General features: G+C 35.0%; 1 protein-coding gene across 5 annotated transcripts in view; it reads left to right on the plus strand.

Moving 5' to 3' along the window:
- Positions 1–25101, plus strand: part of CCDC138 (coiled-coil domain containing 138) — a 37913-nt gene extending 12812 nt beyond the window's left edge. For 3 of the 5 annotated variants that reach the window (XM_064439707.1, XM_064439714.1, XM_064439728.1), the window contains 9 exons: positions 46–165; positions 1591–1668; positions 1748–1858; positions 4209–4370; positions 5193–5309; positions 6421–6610; positions 10225–10401; positions 22968–23106; positions 24266–25101. In XM_064439707.1, the coding sequence (XP_064295777.1) occupies positions 46–165; positions 1591–1668; positions 1748–1858; positions 4209–4370; positions 5193–5309; positions 6421–6610; positions 10225–10401; positions 22968–23106; positions 24266–24437 (1266 nt within the window). In that variant the 3' untranslated portion in view covers positions 24438–25101. Of the gene's footprint in view, positions 1–45; positions 166–1590; positions 1674–1747; positions 1859–4208; positions 4371–5192; positions 5310–6420; positions 6611–10224; positions 10412–22967; positions 23107–24265 lie in introns of those variants that run through there. The other 2 variants (XM_064439721.1, XM_064439737.1) reach the window with 2 other exon arrangements.
- Positions 25102–27242: the final 2141 nt, after the last annotated feature.

A 27242-nucleotide genomic window follows, 5' to 3' on the forward strand; every position in this document is an offset into this window, starting at 1 on the left:
AATCATGTCTTGTAAATCATGTTTTAAAATTTGATATTTCTGTAGCAACATGAGGCAGAAGTTAAACAGCTGACAGAAGCCTTGAGGGAAATAACTAAAGAAAATAGAAGGCTGAAGTCATCCTTTGACACCTTGAAGGAAATGAATGACTCTTTAAGAAAACAGGTAAAATTAGCTATTTCCTGTTATCAGTACTTTTACAGTTAACAATTTTAAATACTTGAACAGCTTAAGTTTGCAAAATTGCTGATTTTTTGTTTCTGTAAGACAAGAATTTTATGAATGACTGAAAATACTTCCCACACCTTTTTTCTAGTACTTGAAATTTAGCCTCTCTGATCTTGTACATTACAGAAAAAGTTAGACTTACTCCTCTGACCCACCAGCAACAGCTAATCATTAGGAGGCACAAATCCATGTCCTCCTAAGCAAACTAAGAGTGGATAGAAAGTATTTTTAACACAAAAGAATCCAGCCTGTGCTGAATTGCTCTGCTGTTCCTATTAAATAAAAAGTAGAATGTGTATTTCTAACTTCATGTTTGCTCAGTGTTTTCAGTTATTTTTACAAATGTTAATTCAGGCAGTGTTTTCTCAGTTCTTAAACTGAGACAGTGGTTCATGTAATAGAGGGAGTAAGAATTTTCATCTCACTTGACTGTTAAGTCTGACTTAAAATGCTGACGTGCAAATTGCTACCTAAACTATTCAACCATTGTTTATTCAGTGAATAAATTACAGCTCTGAAGTCTGAGTACAATAAAAATCTATACTAGAGCCTTATTCTCTTAAAGGAGGTCAGACCTAACTCCTAGAATGTTGATGGTTCTGGTGCAGCCCGTCTGCCTCTTTATTTCCCCTCACTATAAAATCTTTGCATTTCTTTGCAAACTGAGGGCTTCCATGAAAATCACGCTGTTCCTTGTTGTATGCATAAAGCACATTTCTTATATTTAAATGGAAGTTACAGTTTCTCTCATCCTTTCTTAGAAAGCAAACTGGTTCTGTAGCATGGTCCGTAACTGTTTCATTCTGCAGAGAAGAAAACTTTCATCTTCCTCGTTAACACGACTGTTGGACCATTCTTGAAATGTGCACTCCATTTTTATGTCACTTATTCATGAAAAGTAATCAAATGCATAGTGCCTGTATATCCAGAGAGGCACTGTAGTGCTTATTCTTCCTCTGCAAACAGAAAGGTTGGGCTGCAGGTCAACAACGAGCTACTGCTGTCTTATTTATCCTGCAGTAGGTTGCCCAGGGAGGTGGTAGAGTCTCCCACCTTGGACATACTCGAAAGCCATCTGGACATGGTCCTGGGCAGCCAACTCTCAGTGGTCCTACTTGAGCTGGGGGGTTGGACCAGATGACCTCCAGAGGAACCTGCCAACCTCAACAAGTCTGTGATTCTGTGATATGTTGAGGAGATGGGTAATGATTTTGTTTCTATCACTTTACATGCTCAGAAGAGAAAACTTGAACTTAAATAATTTAGCTGCTCAGCAACCACATCAATTATTTCACTGTGATAATTAAGTCAAGAAGTAAGTTTTGAGTTTACAGACACTTGAACATTTTCTGATTCTTTCAGTTAAGTGATGTAACTGAGCTGAACAAGAAGTTGGAAGGTCAAGCAAGAAAAGTACAAGCTCGTTTAGAGAATCTACAAGTAAGGTTTGTTCTTACATGTACCTGCTTCTTTTATAAGTAGCAAGAGAAATATAATTCATTGTTACATTTTGTTGTAGAGGAAGCATGAATTTTTAATGGTACGGAAGTCTAAGGATACATGTCAAGTGGTGCAAAAAAGTAAACCTGTCAAGCAGGAAAAAGTGATTGTAACATCAAAAATTGCTAAGGTAAGAATTGGGCAAAATGAAAGATTTGTTCTAAAGACATTAGGCAGTGGAACATTCTCAGTGTGTCTGCTAGATATTAGAAAATTTAACTTCCAATTTTATTTATTTTTTGAGTGAATTAGTTACAGTAAGGAAAGATACAGATTATATTGGGAAAACAGGCAGTTAAGAGAGAATTAAGCTTGTTGCTAAAAATGTCTGTTGGATTTCATATTGTGTGTGTATATAATGTATGTATATACTTTTATTGATATGGTATGTTTTTCTTTTCCTGTCAAGTCATCTTTCATCTGTCAATTAAAATTATAACCTGCTTACACTGTAACTGGCTTCTTTCACTGTGTCTTTCACTTTCTGGTTGCTGCTATATTACAACACTGCTCTTAGGAATACCACTGGCTAAAAAGTAGTCAGTCAGAGGTATCAGATAAAAATTATAATTCTGTAAGCCAGATGTGATGGTACTAGTTTTTTTTTTTTTTGAGAAGTAGAGTTTAATGAGGGAAAGAGAATAAATGCAGTGTTCGTACACAGTCCAAAACAATCACCTTGTTCTCCTTAAAATATCTTCTTACATCACTTAATGAAATGCTTTTCTTCTCCATGTTGTTCCATTTAGTAGCAAGTCCTCTGGTAGTACTCTGCCAACATCTCCCAGCTAGTAATGATTTTCTTCAGCTAGAGGCTAAACTGTGAAATTGGAAGGAGATATTTACACCTTTTTTTGTTGCTTTTTTGTTGTTATTATTCACTTTCCTTTCTTCTTGTGATATGTTTATTGTGGTTATTCACTTAATTTTCTTTTAGTGATTTCTATAATCACTGAAAGTTCTTTTTGTGATTATTCACCACTTAATTGCATCAGATGCCTTAAAACTGTGCTGTTCTACATATAGCCAACATATTTCTCTGTTTACATAGGTTTTAGTGTAGTTTGGTTGCAAGTGAAATATAAACAGTATCAGTAGTTATAGTTCTGAATGAAGAGGAAAACAGTTATCTCAAGGTAGATGCAAGAAAGCTTTTGAAGTCTTTAGAGAAGTGTTCGTGCAGCTTGTCTTCAGGTACTTCTGGGTATCTTTCATAGAGTATTTCACTGCAGCATAGTACAGGGACAGAATGGCAATTTCATGAAGTCTTCGTTCTTTTTCTAACAATGCTAGTTGCCCAGTTAAATTTTAACAACAGTGGATTGTATGGTCTAGCGTAGAAGCCTGGTGCATTGAAATGAGGATTTCCACATGCAAAGAACATTAAAGATTTGCTTTCTCCTTTAATTCATTTGGCCAGAATTGTAAAATTGAGTGATTCTGTATGTTAATATCTTTTCCCAGGCCTTTTATAACCATCTGTCTAAGTGCAAAACAAATTATGTGTGTATTTTTTCATACCCAGAAACCATCACAAAGAGTACCTATTCTGCAGTGGGGAGGGGAGTGAAGTATGAGAGAGAGAGAAGCGATGCAGGGTTCTTTCTGGATCTCTGTAAGAAAGGCCTGATGAAAAAAGGCTTAATGAAATAGCTGTTCTAATAAGACAAAATACAAAGAGGAATACAGATAGTGAGTAAATCTTATGTCCCTTCAGGTGCTGGGAATCTTGTGTTTGTGCAGCACCAGATTGAGCCCAGGTGGATTTTTCCCAGGGCATGCTGAGCAGGTCCTGTCTGTGGAGAAAAGCTCCTCCTATCTGGTCATTGAAGCTATTATATAGTTTTCTTACAAGAAAACAACTCTATTCATGAAGGACGTTCACAGGAGAACTTCTTGATGCCCTTTTAGACAAAGGCACGGCCAGCCAGGAGGCGTGATCACTAGTACCAAGTGGGAGCTGCCTGTAGGTTCCCGTTACAGTGAGCTGGCTGAGTTTATCCTGCAGCCAAGCACACGATAAACTGTTCATTTGATTAATCTGTGCAGCACAGCGCAGGTTGCGCCTGCTCAGGTTAACTGTGGTGTGGATCTCTGACTTCTCAATGTACAGTGATCTCCCAGTCAGGTTTGCCACCTTCCATGCCTTAATCCACACACAATTTACCTTTCCCAGAGATATTATAAGTTACAGATTATATTAATAACATTATAGGCTTCTCAAACTCTCAGTACAGGACCCAACAGAGCAGACATGGCTTGTTCAAGATCACTATTTCCTCGAATAGAATGTTTTCCACAAGCTCCCAATGCAGTAACTTACCTCCCAGATTTTATCAGGCATATACTTAGCATCCTTTAAATTATGCATAATATTTCTGAACTTACATACTCTCATATATTTCAGTCTGTTACTATTTTGGCTTAGAAAAATCAGTAACTTGAAAGCTGAAATATCTGATGTTGTGGATGTATTGCAGCTACCACTGAATTCACAAGTTTATGAGCTCTTAACTTTTCTAATGGATTGGATCTCAGACCAGCACCTTAGCAAAATAAAAATACAAGAAAGAGAGGACAGTCATAAACTTCAGGTTACCCAGACCTCAAAAAAAACCAGCACCCAGGAAAGGTGTATGAAGGTAAAGGAGTTTGGATTGTTTGCTTGTCTTAATATGTTTTTGGATTTACAAGATTTACAAATCATTTAATAAAATGATTTTGAGACTGTAACAGGTCAGCCTGTTTTATACACACTATGGATACAGTAATTAAAACAAAATCCCTTTTAATAAGTCAGTACTAATTCCATCAGTGAGATATAATAGATAATTTGTCATTTGTAAAGCATACAGGTCATTTTTAAGTAAAAGAGTAGTGTTCAGTCTCAACTTGAGAATTTCAGCATTTTATTTCAAGTCACTTCTGTCAGTAATTTTTCTTGTGTTTTATGTGTAATACTGTGCATAGTTCCTTTCTTCTAAGGAGATTAACATGTCTAATTTAAAATATTTGTCTAATTTTAAAATGTTTTGATGCCTATATTAGATATTAAAGTTTTGATTTATGACTGATAAAAGGTGATACTATGCAATACCTTTAACACGTTGGGTTTTTTTCTTTCTGGGGATACCAAGGTTTGGAAGTCAGTGAGGTGTTCAGAAAGTCTTCTTTTACTGTTTTTCTTCATTATATTAAATATTTGTAGCCATTAGGTTTGGATTTACTGAGATTGAGTTCACATGGTGTATCTCCACTTTTGCATGCAGACCTCTGTAAAATTGAAAATCTGTGTATGCGTATAATTCTGTTACCTGTAGTGGATCTGCTGAGTGAGTATTTGCATATGTAATCTGTTAAACTCCAAGAGGAAGTTGGGAGTTTTGTCTGTTTGTTCTTCATTTATGGTTAGCACGGTAGTTTCATACACTGTGTGTAATTTTACTTTTCTGTATTTTTTACAGCTTTTGCCTATAGCTACTGAGCAACTCCAGTGGATGCCATTTTTGAATCCTAAACTACATATGCCTGTGATTAAATTTATTTACTGGTCTATAAGACAGCTAGACAGTGGTATTCAGGTAAAACAAGTAGTCCTCTTGCAGTATGTTTTTTTTAAAAACTAATTCCCAGAAGATATTAATGGATTTTGTGTTTTAAGTACATATGGAAAGTGGATGTTTTCAGGTAGTATATATAAAAGAAACTCTGCTGTCTTTGCAAGGCATAAATGCATAGTGTTGACCACAAATACATCGCAGATGAAAAAAAATTCTTTTTCAAGTTAATTTTAAATTTTGCATTGTGTATCTAAACATAATTTTCATAAGTAAGTGATCTCTGTTGTGGTGTCTAAGCATCTCAGAAATTATATTTTTACATATGTATTTACAAAATGTTTGCACTAGAAAAGGCAAATTTTTAGGTGCACTTTATGCATGAGATTTGCTGAATTTGATGTGTGTGGCAAAGCAGCAAAGGGATTTTGATTCTTTTCTGTTCTTTGCTCAGTGTCTAACCGCAAGACATTCCTTACTCCCTTTGACTAGACTGCGATAAGAAATATTTAGCAGTATAATAAAGAAAAACACAGTAGCCGTACTGTAAAGACTAAGTATAGTGCCTAGTGCTGTCACTAGTGCTTTTCCTAAAGCAAAAGGTAGGAAACTGTGTAAATATCTTGAATTTAAATTCAATAGAATAGTAAGCCGTTGGTTTTAGTGCTAATTACACTTTAAATGAGCATATTGTGAAGTTTGATTCTGAAGTAGTATTTCTATATAGTTTGTGATGATAAGTGTAATAGATCTTACCTGTACAGTGTTCTTAAAGTTCAGGTTTAGACCTTGATTCCGTAAAGGCTTTTACAGGATATAACTTCAGGCAGCCTTACAAAATAGAGTTGACTGAAACTGAGCTTGTTCTGGAACCAGAGGCAACTTAAATAATGTCAGCATATCACAGGCCCTCACTAACTAATCTCTTTGTGAAATACCTGTTGATAAGGTGCTGTGATAATGTTGTTCAACTGCTTTTGGAAGACAAAGTAGTATCTCCTGTACAGATTATACATGGTCAAACCATTTGCTATTTAATATATAATCGCTAGGTGAACATATGTAACTCTATATAGTACACAGGATTTTCATGTGTTTTAGTGTTTACACTAACTGTGTGCATTGTTTGAAACAGCATGCCACAATGACATCAACAATGAGGAGACTTGGCAAAGATATTTTCAAAGGCATAGTAAGTAAGGGAAACCCACATAGTTCTGAACAGTCTACAGAGAGTAAATCAAAATCGGCAGCCTTCTTTAAGAGTTCCTATATGCCTTTGAGGTTTCTGTCAACTTTAATTGTGCTTAAAACAGTGACACAAGGTAAGTGTTGATTCTTTAAAATTTATTTATTTATGGACAAAAACATTTCAGTGATACTGTAGCGTCTATTACTCTTTATTAGTGAAAAGTTTTTACTTGAATTTTGCTACCTTGTGAAGCAAAATATGCTGGTCAAGTGCAAATCTTGCTATTATTCATTTCGTATTGGAACTTGTGTGTTCCTTTTAGTAGGACAACCTCTTGTCAGGCAGCTTGGCATTTCTGAAGAAGGGGAAAAGAGATGTTTGTAGCTCTTTAAAACTGTCACTACAGCAGGGGTTGGATTGCCAAGATCTCTACTGCACGGAATGGCATAGCTAGTTGCTCTTTTATAAACTGAAATAAGTAGCAGATTTTGCACAGTTCTAGAATTTCACTGTCCTGTTTAAGCTAGTAGGTTGTTTACCTGTCCCAAAAGGCAGATCAGCTACAGTGTCAAGTGTTTGTTTTCTGACATAGTTACAACTTCACTGAATTTATCTTTATAGATAAATCTGATGTTCATACGTGTTTCTGATGTACCTCTAGTCACATAGAGAAAGCAACTTGTGTAGTGGATTATAATTGCTGGATTGAATTTGGTACACTATATGTCCTGCAATTGCTTTGTCCCTTGGTCTAAGGTTATTATTAAGTTATTACTAAGTTATCTGAAACCAGATATGATCTGCAAAAGCTAAAACATTTTATTTAAAGCTATGACAAAGATGGACTGTTTCTTCTGAACTCTGAGTGTTGAATACACTATGAGAAGAGGCGCACAGGCTCAGATTTTTAATTATTTCCTTCCTTATCCTTTTGACATAGCAGTTGGTGTACACTTTTCTGTCAGAACCCAGAGAAGAAAAACCTTCAATCAATCTGATTTACAGAGATATTTTAAAACTAACTTACAGATTAACTTTGGTCATTTAAACAAGTTCTTAGCTATTTACAATTTATATTTCACTTCTTTGCAAACTTCAACAGTAGTACTTACTCTGAATTATGTTTGAAGGTTCTTAATTTGTAAATCTGCAGATTTGATGAGTAATCCAAAAGAATGTCTTATTTTGACTTCTGTCATTAGCTTTCTTAATTGTTTTGATTCAATAATGGTTTCAGTGATTGCTATGAAGAAATTTTGTTCACCTATGCAAAAAGAGTCCATCAGCATAAAGGCAGCAGTTGATAGGTCCCCTCTGAATCCTAAATGCAATATAATTGCCACATATTATCAAGTTGAGCTTCTGACTATATGAAGACTTGATTTGTTTTGTGTATTTATTTCTTTAAAGAAAAGAAAAATTGAATATCCGCTTAAGCAATGTAGTCCAGACAGCCTTCACTGCCTGTTAGGATATTATTGTATCTGAAATAGCTACATCATTTTTAGCTCATGCTTCTGCCTTGTGTTAATCAAAAAGAATCAGCGGTGTATGTAAGGGGGTATCATAAGGTGACCCTCTCCCTTCACTGTGAGGTTTTTTTCCCTGTTGCCCAGGATCCTCCCGCCTTTCACAGTAGCAGATGACGTGTAATAGTAGTATAAAGTAGAATTCTCGGTTTAAAACCTATATAATTTTGTGTTAGCAAAGAAGTAGGTGAAGTTGTGTCTTCCCTGCCCATGGGAGAGCGAGAAGGTAAAGGTTTCAAAGCAGACGCTAGGAGTTAACAAGAATCAGATTGTGTCTGGACAGGATGAAAAAAAACCTGTGGGCAATACATCTCGAAGAACAGAGTCACTGTTTTCTCAGCTGATTTGTTAGCTGCTGCCTTCAGCTACAAAGCCTTTTCTCTTTTCAAGGGAAATAGGGAACAAGAGGTGTTGCAGATCCTTTTTATGGAAGTCAGGCAGAAGGCACTAATTGTATACCATTAAGAGCAGGCATAAGGGGTGATCACTGCCTACCTGCAGCAACTTAGGAGTGCTGTGGAGCCGCATAATAGGGACTTTCTGCAAGAATAAGCTTTACAAGGATAGCATAAGAATGCATGTATCTATAACCCTTTTCCAACTCTTTGTGATACTAACCACTTATTTTTCCCTTTTCAAAGACATTTTAAAAGCACAGATCATTTTGATAGCAAATAATTATCAGTGGGGTTACACTGATAGCTCTGATTTAACTTCAGACATGGTCCTGCTTTGGGCGGATGTTCCAACCTAAATTATTCCATGATTCTATTCTTGCTATCTTTTGTTCTTAGAATGGTTTGTATTTTAAAATGTCGTTACTAGTAACACATCCCCTCTGCTAGTAACACAAAGAAATGGAGACAGGTTACAGAGATGTTAATTTTCAAGGTAATACTGAAAAAACATGCCAGAGTGTCAGAATCAGATGCCTACTTTGAAATCCGACTTTCTTCAGTCCCTTGCATGAAACATGTTATGAATTTTGGGCCATTTCTTAGAAAGGTGAGATCCATGTCACAAAATTGCTGCAATCTCTGGCACCCTGATTGACACTAATCAGGGAGGCCAAAGATTTTAAATCCATAGGTAACGAACAATGTTCTTATTCAGGGAAGTCACCCTTCTGGATTAGATGGTTAAGAAAATTACATAGTCTTTATGCTTAACTGACATGTGCAGTATTTATATTGTGAGTATTTACAGTAAACACAGGATTTAAACATGGTGGAAGACCACCCTGACATCATTAAACATATACAGTATTTCAGCTGTTGGAGGGAACTATTTCAGTCAAGATATTTTGGTGCAGCTTGATAATTACTCTTAAATTGAGACTCACATTTTAGAAATGTTTGATAAAAACGAATCAAAAAGAATTGCAGTACAAAAAGTAGTTATTGCAGAGACTGACTTACCCTAAGCAGATGAATGCTGTTGATTAGAATGAATCAATTTACCTTCTCATGGCTGCTTTTTACTGCTGGCTTCTAGAACATGGAAAACATGATCTGTTGTTAAGCATATGTCGAATATCACTGTGTATGAATTTTGATCACTCTGGCCACATGGCATTAATGATCTGGTGACAAGGTAGCACATTTGGTTTGAAAATACATCCCATTTCCTTCAAAATGTCAGTGTCCAGCAGATGGCAATGTAGTTAAACTTTTGCTACAGGATAAGTTGTTTCCTTATACTTAATTTTCTGTGCTCCAGATGATCAATACTATTCCAAGATACTGAGAAAGATTTGACATCAGGATATTAAGCAAATTAGATTGATTCACTTATCTACATTCTTCGTATAATTTAGTGCACTCCACAGTGCATGAGTATATAAAATGTACGCACTGAAACTTAAGCTACAGCTTTTTGTAGAAAGGAATGGGAATAGTTGCTGTCATGAAAGTAATTTCTCTTATTCAGACAAATCAGCCCTCCTTTAATAGAGGTTTCCCAGACATTGAAACCAACATTGTCTCAAACAATGCAAGCTTGTAATTTTTATCCTATTAAGCAAAATATTAGAAGGGCTTTATATTTGTAAGGATATTTTTCTTCAACATATGAGTTGTAGTTAGTCTTTTTAATATTTTCATCCATTTAACTTTTAAGTATATATCTGCAACAGTAACTCTCAGGATAGCTATTCACATATTGCTTAATGGAACCATGATTACAGAAGTTTTATTGCCTGTATTCTGATATCTTTCAGTGGATTACCTGGCTCAAGCTTTTGACTCCCTTCACATAGACTTGAAGACAGATGAAGGGAAGGCCTTGTTTTTGGAATACCAATGTGTACCTGTCATATTAAGTCACTTCAAAGTATCCAGTAGAGTTCTGCTTTCCAGTGCTCTTGATGTATTACTTCAGATGACCATGGAATCCGGTAAATTTGGGTAATTAAAAAAATATGTATAAAAACAGGTGAGGTAAGCATAAATACAATGTAAAAATAGCAAGATTCTTCTGTATAAATAATCTAATCTAGTATTAGCATTAATTTGTATCATGTAAATTCACTAAAGACATGAAATATATTTCTGATTTTTCTGTCTCTTTCTGAGTTCTCCTGTCTTTTCTTCTCCCTTTCGGCACCTATACTTTATATTTCATCCTGGCTGCTTTTTTTTGTTGCTATTTTTGGTTTGGCTTTTCAGTTTAATCCACTGTTTTACCTTGCTGATATTTTTCTTTGAAGTCAGGCTGTGCCAGGAAAGCTGTATCATGAAAACTTACCAGCAGGTGGAGATAAAAAATAGGGTTTATCAAAATTCTTTTGCTACTTTGAATGAACAGCTCATCCCCAGTCATTCTTCATTTTCTAATAATTGGAAATGGCATTTCGATAAGAGATAGTTATATTTTGCTGAATTTTGCTGTGCTGTGGCTCTATAAAAGGGTTAGTAATCTCATTTGTCACAGTGCTTTTCCAGGTGCGCGCTAAGAATCAGTTGATAACCGACTAGATGAACAAAACGTAGTGAGGCATTCCAGTGTCATGTTGAATAAACCTTATGACTGTTCTTCTAAAAAGATAAAAATCACTCACTGCCTTTTAGAACAGAAAAGGGGAGTGGGCTACTGCTATTTTTGAAATGTATATTGGTATTCTGGGAATATTTTGTTACCATGCATTGTAGCTGTAAAAACAGAAAGCATGTGTGACGTGGGATAGAACAGCATTGAGTTAAAAGCCTTCTGTAGCAAGATAAGTGTCAGAAAGATTTAACCAAAGTTTTATTCTTCCTTGCAGACTCTTTCTGACCATGTAGTTAGTGTAGTCTTACATTATTCTTCCTGATAGTCATAACTATGATTGGTAAAATGTTTGGGAAAGAGAGAGTTTTATGCCCAAAAGTAACCTAAGTAAGGTGGCCGGTGGCTGGTATTACTTTGGGTAATGCCAGTAACAGTGCATCTTCTGTTACCTGGCAGTAATCGTTCTGATACACTGGATGCCTGCAGTTTGAAGAATAATGGAGATACGTTGTGAGAGACTCAAGTTTTGCTTTGTTTCTTCTCAGAGATGATGGGTAGATGTGAAATCAGGGAAGGAGGAGTGATGTTTAATTGAATTGACATTCAACTGAGAATTTATTTCTTGGCAACTGGATATTAAGCCTTATGCAGTGCCTTACGCTTTGGTAGAATAAACTGCCAGTACACAAGTTATGGGCGTGTTCTGCTCTTTTCTATTACATAGTGTTTTGCAAGAAATTGTTAACAATGAGGAGTAGTGTTGTTGATGGAAAAAAGTATTTTCATTCCTTTGTAAGTTTTCTATTAAAAAGTCATTAAAAGGCAAACTAGAAGGCAGCAGTGGATATTCAGAGGGCTCTCTGTGTTATATTAAAACAGGAATTTATGCTAAATTTTAAAGCTGTATTGGTGTGCAGCCTTAAATGTGAAGTCATAGGTAGCTTGCTATATGTGAAAATATGGAATCACTTTACCCAAAACGACAGCATTTGACCAACAGGAGGCAAAGTCTAGGCTTTTAGTTTTTCCTGTAAGATTATGCAATCCTAGGCATTCTTACAACTTGCTGCAATAATTTTCTGGCTCTATAGGAGTATTCCAATATTTTTGTTCTAAAATGTTACCTTTAGAGCTGAAGTGATTAGAAAGAAATTTGGAAAAAAAGCCCAGATATTTATTTTTCCCCGGATATTATTTTCTATAACTTAATTTTATAAGTTTTGATTTTTTTGTGAAGTATTTTTACAGACTCAAATTTTAGTTGTCTGGACTGAAAGATCTGAATCAAATATGAAATAACTCCTCCTCCTCCCTGTAACTGCCTGTACCTTTTGTTATAGTAAACAATGAATGCTAATGGTTCTGTATGGTCCCGGCCTGTCAGAGGTCCTCCTCATGTAGGTTCTCTTCCCTGTAAGAAATTATTTTCCTCATGTTCCAGAAATGAAGCTTAGATTTCCCTCATATATTAAGGGAAATCACTTAAGTTGCATATGAAGAAAGAACCTGCTGGTCTAAGATCAATATTTCTGTGATTTGATATAAATTATAACAAGAGAGTCTGCAGTACTGCTCAAGCCCATTGACTGGTTTGGTTTTAGTATGCATGTTTTCAGATTTTTAATCAGTATCATTGCTTTTGGCTTCATAGTATATCTGGTACAATGGGTCCAGGATCCAAGTTTCCATTGCAAGTTTGTACAACATTGACAGTGCTGATAAGGCATTCAGTTACTGAAAAGACAATGTCAAATGCAACCTCTGAAACATTGGTATAATCTGTGTTCTATCTATGTACAAGACCTTAATGGCAAATTAAAATTAAGTCTTACTGCTGTGCATCTTACTGGCACACAACCTTTCATGTACTCCCTCTCCATTTCTGTTCAGGAGTCTAGGAGTGTCCTGATGCCACCATTTCAATGGGACTGAAACATAACATTCTTCGGTACTTTTTTCCTTTGTCTACCTATGACATCAGTATTATATGCTCGTCAGTCCTGGCCAGCTCAGGATATGCTTTCATATACAATATCTTCTACTGTTCTGATTGTTGCTGCCTTCTGGTAGATCTTTCTTTCACAAGGAAGAGAAGGATCAGCAGGCAGAGGAGGAGGAATAATTAATTCTAGAGTGATTTATTTGTCTGAGAAGACTTGCTGGATCATAAGATGGTCCAGAGGATGGCTTCAGGGCATTTCAAAACCTGAAAAAAATGCATGAAGTTGAAATTCTTCAGTTCCTCCTGGAAACTGTGGCCAGAAAGCCAAATAATGTGTTAAATGTTCTATACTCCTTTTTGGCTAGCAGGCTGGGAATAACATTTAACAAGGAATTTTTTGGTAATAGAATTGCAGTATCATTTTTTGGCACTTTAGAGGTGCCATGATTCTTTCTAGGGCTTTCTTTGCAGTAGTTCAGCATCTTGTGGCTACTATTTGGCAAAAATGAAAGAAACAAGGATCACTTAAAATAAGTTTAGTTATTAAAAAAAAAAAAGAGAGAAAGTACAGTAAACCAGGATTTGTTTGGCAAGATCTACTTCTCTGTCATTCTCTGAATGTGTGTTGACAATCACCATGTGCTTCTGTCAAGGTAAGACTAACTTAAGTAAAACAGGTTGTCTATAAAAATACTCCCACAGAGCTGTGGGAAGAAGTAAAATCTATATAATGTGAGGCAGCTGGTAGCCAAAATCTGCGTATTGTGCCGCCTTCTATGCAACGTGCCCATACATAGTATGACACCAGTGGCTTCCAGGGTGTCTTCATACCTCAAAGTTCTCTCCCTATGAGTAGAGATTTCTTTTCTCAGCAGATCTGGTGTCTAGGACAGTAGTTGCAACACACTGTTCAAGAGAATTCCTGGATGCCAGACATGAAACGTTTTCTGGAAACAATCTAGTAATAAGTAGCATGACCTCAGCAAGAAAATTTATTCTGTGGGTGTTGAAGAACATCACTCCATTAGTATTAAATCACCCTGTAGTTAGTTGAATACTTGCCATATACAATCTTGTCGAATACTGTTGTTCCTGTCTTCTTGCTTCTTGTGGTTTTTTTACCTGTGACTCAGTTAAAAGGGTTCCAAGGGATGTAGTGAGTTTATAGTCACCTATCAAAAATACCATTGTTGAACTGTAGTCTGATTCATGCTTGATTTGAGATGTACTATTAGCAGCGAGCTACTTGTCTTAATTTCACCATTTGCACTTTTACATAAAGACAGCATACATCTAAAATTCCTCCTGCAGTGATACTTGACATCTGTCATGAAGAATAGTGGGTTCCCCTTTCCCAATCCTATGTTCATTAAAGGAAATCAAAACTTACCTGGTCATTAGACATTACAAAGCACTAGCCTTTGCTTTAAATAAAGCTTACATTTACTTTGTCTTCAAGCTTAGTTCTGTTTTACAGAAGAAATATTTTGCATTAGTGTGTGCTTATTCACAAATTGAGATGAGTGCATTTTGAAAAGATCTCTAAATGACTCTCTCATGCCTTACTTTAAGTAAAGGCATATTGTGGTAGGGCTTGCATATGATTTCTTAACCATATTAACATCACTTAAGAGTTTTAGTAACTGCAAAAGTGAGCTGTGTTTACATACTCACTGAACCTTATTATGGTCACGGATAACCAAGCCTGTGTCCAGATTTACTCATCTCATAGGGAAGTTAATCAAGCCAGTGCAGGTAAAAAGATTCAGTTTATGACTAGATAATCACAGCTTCTTACTGTGGAGACAGTCTTTTTATGTGGACTGCCTATATGCACACTCCCTCTCTTCCTTTGACTTGGAATGCTTCCATACCTAACGCTAGGTATTCCACAATTCACACTGTTCTACAGGTACCTGTAAAAAGTCAATGGTTAGAATCTGTCAAGGAAACCCAAACCCACTTCTTTATTTCTTTCTTGAGTCTTAGCACTTTGAGTCTTCAAAGACTACAGGCAGTGAAGGTATGGAGTAAAAAATGCCTGTATGCTTAAACAGATTAAAATTTAACTGTATTTTTCAGCATATTATCTTTACTGGTAACTGTTTGCAGGATTGAAACTTTTCAAATTAGCTTATTCTGCACTACCAAAAGGCTAAAAATGTCAAGTCTGTGAATACCATACTAAGGTAGGATTCCCCCTCACCTGTGTGAAAGGCAGATGTGAAATTATCCTGAGGAGCTGTGTTTGAAGCTATAGCGAAAGGAATGATTTACAGCTTATGTGGGATAAACATTGAAATACAAACCATTTAAAAGGAAATCCTTTCTCTATTATCCTGTCTTACCTTTGTAATTTTTTTATTCATTCTTCTGAAAACAGTGAATAATTATGTTGGATTAGTAGATGTTTTAGTTTAATATTTTAACCAGAGATAAGTATCTCTAACTCTGTTAAATACAGCCTACGATAATGTTAGGATCAACCTTTACACTTGCTGAAAGCCAGTAAGTGCACCAAGAGTTTGCACGTGTTTTTGTTAATTAATTGCAAGCTTAATTTGAATACTTGGATTTTGATGAAATACATGTTTACAGGTTTTAAAAATGAATGCAGAATATGGAATAATGCCACTTGATTTCTACTGAATAGTAGCCTTTTCTCTAATAAGAAAAAATGTTCTTGTCATTATTTTCTTGTTCTAGTATCAGTTGTATGATGCTTAGCCATTCTGAATTTCGCACCCCTGTCTCATCCACTCCAAAGTAAGAAATAAAAGGGACCACTAAATATAAATTCATGTAGAGCCAAGTAGCCACTCTGTAAGTAAAGCTTCACTGTGCATTCAGGATAATACTGTACTTTGTAAGCAGCATGCCTTTTTGAAGGTGGTGGAGTGTTAACTTTTTAAAAGTATTTGATATAAAAAGGAGTTGTTTATATCAGTACTTGGATATATGCATCCCTTTTCAGGTCAATTTGGTTTATGAAATCTTTAGAACAGTAAAGCTTATTCAAGCAGGGCCGTGTTTGCTCTTATGTACTAAACTTGCATTTTTTTATGAGCAGTTTACAGTTTAATAGCTTTCCGTAAGCTGGTTTAATTTAAAATAATTAAAGTATTATTTAATTAGGAAAAAATATCTTTAATACACATTTTACATTTTGTATTTGACTAGCAGAACTATGGTAATTATTAGGCAGCTTTTCTCTGTAATTTTCAAGGGGAATTTAGAGCAATGTCATAACTGAAATAATTTCATAAAGAAGGGCATTTTTTTTGAAGCAGATATTACATTTTGTGCAGTTTTAATAACATCTATGCATTGGCAGAGTTCAGACTTTATTTACCTGCTTATTTGCAATCTGACATTACAGAATTACAGGTCATGCCAGGTTAGGTTTATTTACGAAAAGGCTTCCTTATTTGAGTTTGTCATTGTGATTGAAATAACTGTGCTTAGTTCTGAGCTGCTTATTACAGGAGTGGAGATATGGGGTCAGGAGAAACAAGGCAGGCGAGCTCTGACAGAAAAAGTGTTGGAACTAAGCTCCTTTAGGTGTCCTCTATAAGAGAGAGTTGTGATTCCTTCAGTGATTCTGGTAGTTCATTAGGCTTTTTCTAGTTTATTGAACAAAGAAACCCTTAATAGCGCATAGTTTCAACTTATAATGCTATCTAGGTTATCTATAAAATGGTGTTTTTCTCTGTCTCTCAGGCCTTGTTAGAACCAGTCTTTAATGGTTAGACCATGATGGCTGATTATAGACGTACTGAGTTCAAGTAGCACACCGAAAGTTTTCATCCTCTGACGTTTCTAATCAGTGATTTTCCAGGAAAAATTTTTGTTGTTTCTTAGTGTATTGTCTTGATGCTTCTGCTATTCTAGCAAGATAATTCTGGTTTTCAGGTAATTTATACCTATTGTCTTCTAAATGGGCAGTTCCAGCATGGAATTTCATTAGACTACTCCTGTTTTCAGTCATTAATTAATATACTAAATAAACACAATTGCAAAAATTAGTATTTAAAACTAAAGTTCACTTTTCAAGGCGAAATGTTTTGCTTTGCTTTTAGCCAATTCCTTACACCACACACCTTCAAGTCCTCCTGCTAACCCCATCTTTGCCAATATAATATCACCTGTTGCTTTATCAAAGGTATTGAAGTCTAGCTGAGTTATAACTGCTGTAGCAGTAGTATTCACCAAACAAAAGTATCTGACTACTCTGACACAGCATACCTGTAGTTCCTACACACATACTTACAGATAAACTTATAGTACACTTTATTTCAATTTTTATTTGTCTCCTTTAGTTCCTGAAAATATCTTTAGAGTCTTACTGAAGGGCACATATGTTCAGATTGCCTCTTTTTTTTTGTCCACGTCCAACATATATATATATTGCGTTGGCTGTTCTCCCTTCACAAAGTGCTGTTTCCTGACTTGTTAGCAAAAATTGTTTAACTCCTCTTGTCCTAAAATTGAGGCATCTTTCTTTCAGAATCCTGAAGTCTGTTCTGGTGTCTCTGACTAAAGGACTCCTGGAATTACAAATTTGGGGGACTTTTTTTTGTCCCTTTCATCAAGATAGAGCTCTCTCCTGAAAACCAGCATATTAGCCAAAGCATGCACCCAAAAGACTAATCTACCATTAGCTTCTATCCCATCTTTCTTGTGCTGACCACAGATGACCTCCCTACCTCTTTTTTTGCTCTATTTTTACTTAAATTGCTGGGAGAAATTTTTTTCTTAACGAGGTCTGTCTTAACTTGACTTTCCATACTCTCCTTTTTATTATGAAGATAGTTTCTGACCTCCGAGGCATAGCTTTCTTTTGTGATCTGTTTTGTTTTCCTTGTAGGCTTCTTTACATTCCAAGCATCTCTTGTGACATAAGTATTCCTGCTAATTTTTTAACCTTTTCTGTTACAAGTTTTTTTGTGGTTGTAACCTCCAGTTGCCATTTGAGAATGACATTGGCCTCCCATATGTTCAGTCTACATGAATGTCTTGTGCATCCTAGGAAACAATTCAGATCATACTGAGGTCAAAACAAACTAGGTGACCAGCTGAAATTGCCACTTGAGCCCTCTCAAACCAGCATCACCCAAGTAGGCATCAGCACGTGAGGTGCCTTACGCTGTCTGGAATCTTGCCCGATCTCCACTGTGCTTTAACCACTGGCACTTAACAGCCCTGAGTATTGATTACAGGAGAAAAAGTTAAATTCAACAAATGGTTCAAATCTTACAGGTGACTATATGATAGACAATAGGTTATTAGCAACATGTAAGTGATGTTACTGTTTCACTTTAAGTGGTTCTGCTGTGGTGCAGAGTTAATTAACTTTTGCGTTAGTTAACATCTCCACGCTAGTAGACGGTGCTGTGTCACTTGCATCGCTGCCACATGTTCTCCATTCTCCTGGCAGATCCTCATGCAATCAGAAATGAGGCAAAACTGTAACTGTTCATTTGTTAAAACATGAACTTGAACTTAAAGTTGGCATTCCTGACAGTCTTCATTTTCTGCAATGGCATAGCTTTAGGTATAAAACAGATTTTTCCAGATAACTGTAGCTGGTGAGATTTTATGCTGTGAGTGACTGATTACTTTGAGGGTAAATTTCAGATTAATGCTGTCAACAGTGATAAATTGCACATTGTTCATTGCAGTCTACCAATCGAGTTAAGATAATGCAACTACAACATGCTGTGATTTTTAAGGATACCAGAGAAGGCTTTTGCAGATTATTTTAAGTTGTGCCAAGGTCCTGTCAGGATGGATTCTGATTTAGTTTTTCTAAAATAGTTAATAAAAACAAAATCTGTACAGATCTAAACCACCAAAATACTTAAAAATGTGAAGCTTATATTCTTTTGGTTCATCAGCTACACATGCATTTAATTTAAATGCTTGTTTCATACATTTTCTGATTACTTAGAATATATTCTGCAAAAGCTTATCTGAAGTGAATATATAAGCAGTGTACAAAAAGTCCGTTTAAACGTGTGCCTTTATCAATTTGCTTTCGCATACTTGAACGTTGTGGAACTTGAGAAATTATTTCGACTTTGGGTCTTCTGTTTTATAGTAAAAACCCATCTGTCTTAAAAGTAATGAATAGATTTTATGTTGGTTTGTAAACTTCCCAGTAAGTACATTCTTATAGTGTATATATGTGTGTTTATGTGTGTGTACATACAGATATATATATTTTTTTTAATTAAACATTTTTAAGGAACCAGTAGAGCAAGGCAGCAAAGGAATGTCCAGGTTAGCTGAATATGGTATTTTTTACCCCTGCAGAAAAGGAGTGTAAAGCAGTTTATGGCTATTTAAGGATATTTAGAGGTATAAATTGTAGGACCGCCCTCTTCATTGCAGCAGTCTTGTTACCTTCAGATCTCTCATGAATCAGAGTTCAGCTGAGCCAGAAGTCATGTTAAATGGGAGGTTTCTAAAGCTATTTGTTGTTTTAACAGGCAATAGAAAGAAGAAAAACCTTTCTTCTCAGTTTACTTGATTGTCAGTGTTCCCACACATTTCTTTACACTTTCTCTTCTTACCTTTCTGATAAACATCTTTGGTAAGTAAGAGATACAGTTCAAGTTTTTATTGTTAAAACAGACTTCATCAGTGGCACCCTGCAGATTGATAAGACCGTTTCTGTTTCTTGGGAACAGGCAGTCATTTGTAGGAACTCTAGCAAATTGTGGAAGGTTGGACTAGATGATCCCTGAGGTCCCTTCCAACCTGTGATTCTGTGAATTTCTATAAAGTTGTAGTTCCTGAGTGATAACATAATTTTTAGTCCTAAATTTTTCTTGCTTTAAAGAAAGTTATCTCTTGTTGCTATCTGTATAGAAATTTTTACTTCAAGCACTCTTAAGTGATAGAAATGTTTTGATACAAAGTGCTCTTAAGATGGTAGGATTGTGTTCACTGGGCTTTGCTTATTTACTGCTTCTTTTTGGCGTTTTGTTGCCTCTTCTCATGGATTTTAACAAGTTAGACTCACTAGGACATGATACTATCATAATAGAAGTGAATTCTGTGTTAATTATTTTTCCAGGTTTAATACGCTGCTGTATGTATTTAATAACTTCAAAGCTCTGTCATAGAGAACAGTGGCTCAATAGAGAGTGCTGAATCTTGAGTGTATGTCAGTCATGTATCACAAAATTTAGCACACACTGTGAACCCATCTAAGGATTTTCTGCTTGTTGTAATTGACAGATAGGCCAAGTTTTTGACGTCACAATTTCTGAAAAATAATACCTTCTGCAGCAGAAGTAGAGAAATATTAAAAGAAAGATTAGAAGTGGTATGCCCTGAGTAATTGTATCCTGGGACTGTGTTTGTACACACCCAAGGGCAGAATGCAGCCAATAGTGACTTCTCTTATTGGATTCCTGGCAAATTTGTTCAGTTCTGCTGCCTATGGAGTTATACATTACAATAATTTCCCAAGTTAAATTTTCCTTGGAGAATACTTTTTTTTTCTTATTTTGTGTGTGTGAAATCGGCAGTCTAGTGGTCCTTTGTGATATTTGATAAAAAAGCATTTTCAGGTCAATTCAAACATATGTGGTAAATGGGTTTTTTTATATATATCTATTTTATATAAATGTGTATTTGTGCACATGTATAAAATGTATTTCTTCAGCATGAACCTTATTTTTCATCTCAAGGAGGCTGTGGCTTTTTCTTTGTTACTTTTAGGAATTCTCCTGCAACTTCCAATTTTCAGTTTATTTGCTTTTAAAGTATTGTGGTATGTGCAGGTCAATAGAAATGCAGTTGTAGTTCGCTATTCCAGTATCCATGATGTTTTTCTTGTCTTAGAAGCTGTCAGTGGTACTTAATACATCACTTCAGTTATAGCATTCCGTCCTTAATTGAAGACGGTAAGCTAAAATGAAATGAGAAATAGTATATTTACTGACAGAGAATAAAAATATATATGTACTTATCATGTTTTTTTAGTATATTTCTTAATGATTACTGCTTAGATTTGTACTTTACTTTCATTCTGGTTTTATATTTATTACTGTTACAATTTTGAGACAGCAAGTTGTGACTGGAAATAGTACTAAAAGTGAGAGGAGAATATGCATAAAACCATAGGTGGATTCAACATGGTAGAAAGAATGCAAGAAACGTGGAAGTAAACAGAAAATAAATTAATTTATAACCATTTTTCGCCTTGATAATTTATGTCTCTTGGAATAATTATTAGTTTGTATTGCTTTGGGTAAAGAACAGAGGACACTTCAGCTGTGCAGACCACAAAACGTCTGCCTGCCTCTTCCAAATTTCATAGTATATCAGTTGTTGTCTTGGGGTTTTTTGCTGCAAGGTTGGCCCCTTGCTACCAGAGCCTGTTATCGTGCATCTGTATAGTTTCCATCCACACACTCCGTCCCATATTTTGTGGATTCTGCCTGTTAAATCCAGCCTTTTAAGACAATTCTGCCAAAAGCACCTCCACTGAAAAGAGAGGAAAGATTACATGGAGCCATAGCTTCTCTGATCTGTGCTAAAGGCATTTGCTGTTTCTCAGTCTCTTCATCTGATGGTGTAAACCAGCAAAGGCGCATGAATCTTGTTGCCTTCACTGTATAGTGTAACACATAAGATGTGCTCAGCATCAAAGGTGGGGGGAGGGGCGCACAACACTGGGTCATTTGTTGATGTAGCCAAATGGCATGCCATTGCTTTGCAAAAAATACGGGTTTTGAAAGATCTTTCTAACAGTAAGGTCTAGGAATAACTGGGTCCTTGCTTGAATATTCACTATAAATGCCCAGCTCTGAGAAAAGTAGATGTTTAGGCTCTCAAGCTGACTTTAATTGCCAAGTTGGTTTTTTCTGAAGCTCTATTCCAAACAGTTTTCTGTCACGTTTTTTCTGATTTGTATCAGTAAGCCTCCTGAAACAAATTAAAACCTTGAATTCACTCCAAGGCTACTTGTTATATTTAATAAGTTGTATGTCCTTGGACAAAGAGAGGGAAAATTTTGACCAAAAGATACGTCCAGTCCTCTTTGAACTGATAAAAGCATCTTGACATCCTATTTATAAAATACAGCATTCAGGATATGTGCGAAGAATTTTTTAATGTCTGTTTTTATTGGTTTATGCTGTAATTTGCATATTGCAGTTTTTTATTAAGTATAGCACATTAAATATTTTAACATTTGTAAGAAGTAAAATATTTTCCTCACATCTGTATTCTTCTAATGCAAATGCCCTATGCTATATGAAAGACCATTTAAAAAATCAGTTGTTACTTATTTTCATTATGTTTTTGCTGTAAATTAATCTGTAATATCAGACCCAAGAATGAGATAATGAGAGAACAGATTTAACCTTCTTCTGAAGTGATTGTATTTTGGGGAACAGGATAGAGGGAAATGTTATACCACGTAACTTAAAAATTCATCCTCTATTTTAAGGGAGTTTTGTTGGTATTTAAGTGTTCTTATCCACCTCTTACCTCTCAATTATTATTTTGCCTGTCTTGAAACAGAGTACAGTGGCAGAATTTTGATAATAAAGGCTGTCAGGCATCATGTTAGCTTCCATACATACAATCCCTATCCATGTGATTTGCAGCAGCTTAAAATATTTCCTTGTTAGTCTTTTTCCACAGCTTAATGTTCCCCTCACATGATCAAAAGGAAAGAACCACGATAAATAAGCATTGAATAAACATGTTCAAGATAAGAATTTTTATTTGAGTTTAAATTGTTCTGTTTCCTGTTTTCGTTTTTCTCAAGAGAATAGGCCTTGTTTTAATACAAGAGTCAGTAATGTCATAACTCTTAGGAACTTGCATTTATTCAGTTCCTAGTTTTACCTGAGTTTTGCATCACATGCCCAGCATAAACTGAATTATGTAATTGTTCTAATAGTTGCGCTATGTGAGGCATTTAAAGCCCTCTAAAGCTATCAGTAGCTGTTTTACTTTTTCTTGCACAGAGCTCTGTGATACATTTTTAAAATTATTTTCTTTTACAGGTTCCTTACAGCCTTTCCTGGAAGCCTGCAGTAATGAATCCTTCTTCTGTACTTGCTCTGTATTGCTTCGAAGTTCTAAGCTAGATACTCAGATTTTGGAAAAGCTCTGTGTTATACTGCAAAAACTCTCCAGAATAAAGTAATCCTTTACTACCATTATTCTGTTACTTGTTATTAGAACAGGAAACTCAGGGACCTTTATCCTTCTCCTTTTTCAAAAACTCATCTCTGTTTTGCTGTTTCTTTGCTTTACCATAGACAGTGCTGGACTTTCTCTGTTAGCAGTTAAATTTAAACTTTTTGTATCAGATGTGTAAGGCAAGACTCCCAATTTGCTTATAAATCCAGTTCAATTTACAGAATACAAACAAACAAACAAAAAAAACCAAACCCCAACACCAAAAAAACCCCAAAACCTAGCCTAAGGAGGAAATATTCCGTATGTATGCAGATGACAAGGATACTTAGAAGAGAACCCTTCTTTTCTTTCCCCTTGACCTTTAATTTTACTCAGGTACTTGGTAATAATCTCCTTTAAAAATTTAGCCTCATCTGTGACTTGCATTCAAGTTGCGTCAGTTTTCATTTCCTTCTAAAACAAAATTTAAAGTCTTGAGCTATTTAAGCCCTTTTGGGAATGTTAATCTTTATAAAATATGTTCCTGTTGCTTACTGGTTATTAGTTTATTGTAACAAAGGTCTTCATTAGATCAGTAGTAATGTGCTGCTGAGCTCCATTGGTGCATTACTTAATGAGATTGTTTCACTTATAAAAGCAGGTATCTAAACGGAGCCATTTTTTACATTAGACTTAAAGTTGTTGGCAAAACAGGTTGTCATTTGACTTTATTTGGAACAAAATTGAACTCTAGGGAAAAAAATGTTTTCTTGTAAAATAATCTAATATAATTCTTAACTTACATTAAAAATATATTAAAAGTAAAATTTGCTCAGAAATCCTAATTATTTTTTTTTTTAATTGTTTCTGGAACCATATTTCACATTAGTGAAACCCTGTTATACCCCTTCCTTGAGCCTTAATTATACTACATGTCAATACCACTTACTCAAGTGAAAGTGAAATCATAGTTTTTGGTGATTTTTGCCACGATTTTTCTCACCATCCATTAATAACCTTCTGCTTAGAGATATTATGTGTACCATAGAAGAATTACATGAAGCTCCCAATATAATGCATTTTTCTTCATTAAAAATATAATTTTCTGTAGAATCTTTAGTGTTTAGAGGAAACCTCTCAACTTTCAAATGACAATTATTTTATGTAAAATCTTTTGCAGAAGCAATAAGAAGATGTTTGAATTGTTTACTCTTCACCAAATGATTCAAGAACTACATAGGACTACAAATCCAGATCATGCTTTCCTCCATATAAACCTCAATTCAATTCTGTTGAATTTGGGATTGTTGAGGAGTAACTCTCTTACCTCCAGCCTAAGCCCAAGTCATTAGCACTATCTTTCAATCTAATTATTGTTCTGTATGATTTATACCAAATGCCTATGTTACTTGGAATTTGGATTTTTTTTTTTTACTGTTTTCTATAAATATATTAAGCAGAACCTCAGTACTGTATTAGTTGCTCTGTATCACGTGGAATCTCATTGATATTTCCCTCATTCATAAACAGGAAAATGAAAAATTGTGTAATATGCTAAATGGCTTTCTTCAATACTTTTTTTAAAAAGTGGAATAATGCTGCTGTTCTGAATGACTCATTCAGTCTAAAGAACTGGGTCCCTTGAGTAAGCAGATCAGAAATACCAACCTTTCCTTACAGGTAGGAATCTAGTTACTTTTAACTCTTAAGAGAGTTTTATAAATTCATTCATTTATTTATTTTATGGTTGATAAGTAACAGACAGGTATCTTATCAAATTATCTTTTGAGATATTCACAGTTTTAATGATTAAAACCAGATTTTGATTTAAGGTAGCTAGATGTGTTGAATGAGAAATTTTGTTGTTGTTGTTTTGATTTCAGAAAATCTTACTGTTTGTTTTATCTTTTCCTGTATTTATGTAACATTTAGTATTTTATCCTGCTTTGTATTAATTTCTAATGTAACTTTGGGTTGTAATATATCTGAAAATGTAAATAAAAACTTTTCTTAAAATGCCTGGCAACAGTAATTCCTAGTGTAAAATTATTACATTTTATTGTTTCTGCTGTATTTTGTATTAATTTACAATACAATCCTGATTGGCTCTCTTAGTACCCGCATTTCTGAGTGTGATGAATATATTTTTTGCCTGCCACAGTTCAGTGTTAAGAAGTTCTTACACATAGGAAATAAGATACTTTTTAAAAATTCAGCTTAGTCTTCCATTTCTGATTTGTATTGTAACTACTGAAACTCTCTAATTGTAAATTGAAACTGCAGTTAAAATTTAAAGATCTGCTGTAAGTTATTCTTTGACTAATGCCGTCAGTCAGCATAAAACCTCAGAGAGGTTTACTTCTCATTTTCATACTTTTTTTCCTTGATTTTCCTTTGTATTTTTTTACCAGAAGTCTTTGAACTGAGTCTTTGAAGTTGAATTCTAACTGCAAATAGTTTTCTAGCAATTTGACTTAAATTTCTGACAAGGTCTCCTATGAAAGGAGTCTACACCAGATTTGGCACCAAGTGTGTCTGGAAGAGAGAGTAAGTAGGCAGTGTGTACTCTTTGGGCAGGAGACCAGCTCTAGGTAATTTTTAAATAGTACTGATCATAGGTAAAAGCCTTTGCTGACAATCGATTATGTTTTGGAATAAGTACTTCTTAATCTGTAGTTTTGGTTTTCTGCCAGACTTCCCAGCAGTGCAAAAGCTTGCATATACTTTTGGCTGGAGACAAAATCCACTTGTTTAGAAGGTGTGTTCCCAGTCCTTGAGCTGCTCTGCCTACTTGGTCATTAAAAATACTAGAAGATTAATAAACAAAAAAAAAGCTGTAGAAAGTCGTTAGGTTTCCTATATCCACTGGAGCATTGGTTGTGCTCTTGGCTCTCAGCCCTTCATGCTGTTGTTTGTTAATCTACCAATCTTCCCTGTGGTACCAGTTTAACACAATGTGTTCATCTAATAACGGCAAAGGTAATGCAGTAGAAGAGGTACATAGAGTATGGTCTAGCTTTACTGTTGGTACCTTGTGTTTTATTTGCAGTAGTGTTTATGGTCTGAGAAGATGAATCACTGTTAATTTTGAGTTTTTAAGATGTAGAATGTTTCTCTTAAAATGCAAAAAATAGGGTTTTTTGAATCTGTTAAATATTAATGTAATTAAATTTATGAACTTAGGATGAAACTAATGATTTTGATCTTAAGTAAATTTTAACTGAGCTGTGAGGAAAAATACAGGTTCTTGATTTCACATTCATATTACAGTAAACATAAAAAGTATCAGAAATAAAGAAATAAATGTATTGTACAAATTAATACAAAGTGTCTTGTGAAGAATAGATACTTCTATAAATAAAAAAGTTATAGTAAAGTTCCAAAATCTGCGTATGATTTTTGACTCAGGGTAGTAATTCTTGTGTAATAACCAAAAGTCAAAAATACGCTCTATAAAGTCATATGGAGGCTAGATTTGTGAAATTAAGTAGAAATTAACTTTTTTGAAGCCCGTTGTTGACAACTTATAGTAGTTCCATAGTACATTGTCATAAAACTTTTCAGTGAAAATCTTTAAGGAATACAAACCATGCCATGTTAATGCAGAAATATTTATGAAGCCTCCTAATATCTAGAAAGGTAAAACAGTGATGCATTAGGAATTGGTTTTATTTGCTATCAGATTTTCAGTTTATGTTGGATTACATCTTTAAACATATATGGTTTTATGGGACATGTGGTCTATAAATACAAGTGAAAAGATCGTTTTACAATAATATGATTTCAGGATCAGAGGCTTCAAGGAAAGTAAAATGTCAGTCTATGAAAAATGGAACTAAATGATTGGAAATAATAAACTGAAATGGATATTTTAGCTCTATTCGGTTTCAATTTGTAAGTGATTATCTAGAGTAACTAAGCTAACTAATAATGGTGTCTACGTTAGAAGCATAGATAACCTAGCTTGCCTTTGTCATTAACAGGCAGAAGTAGGTACCAGGCTAAATATTGTACCATAATCACAGTTATTTCTATATTTCTGCTTCTAAATATTTGGTAAATCAAATTTTGTACGCACCTGCTTGTTGCACTGTCTCGAACATTGATCTTGTGGGCCAGCCCACACCGGTTGTCCACACCACAGTCTGTGTTGTGGC

The sequence above is a fragment of the Phalacrocorax carbo genome, chromosome 1 (assembly GCF_963921805.1).
Source record: "Phalacrocorax carbo chromosome 1, bPhaCar2.1, whole genome shotgun sequence".
In the NCBI taxonomy this organism is placed as follows: domain Eukaryota; kingdom Metazoa; phylum Chordata; class Aves; order Suliformes; family Phalacrocoracidae; genus Phalacrocorax; species Phalacrocorax carbo.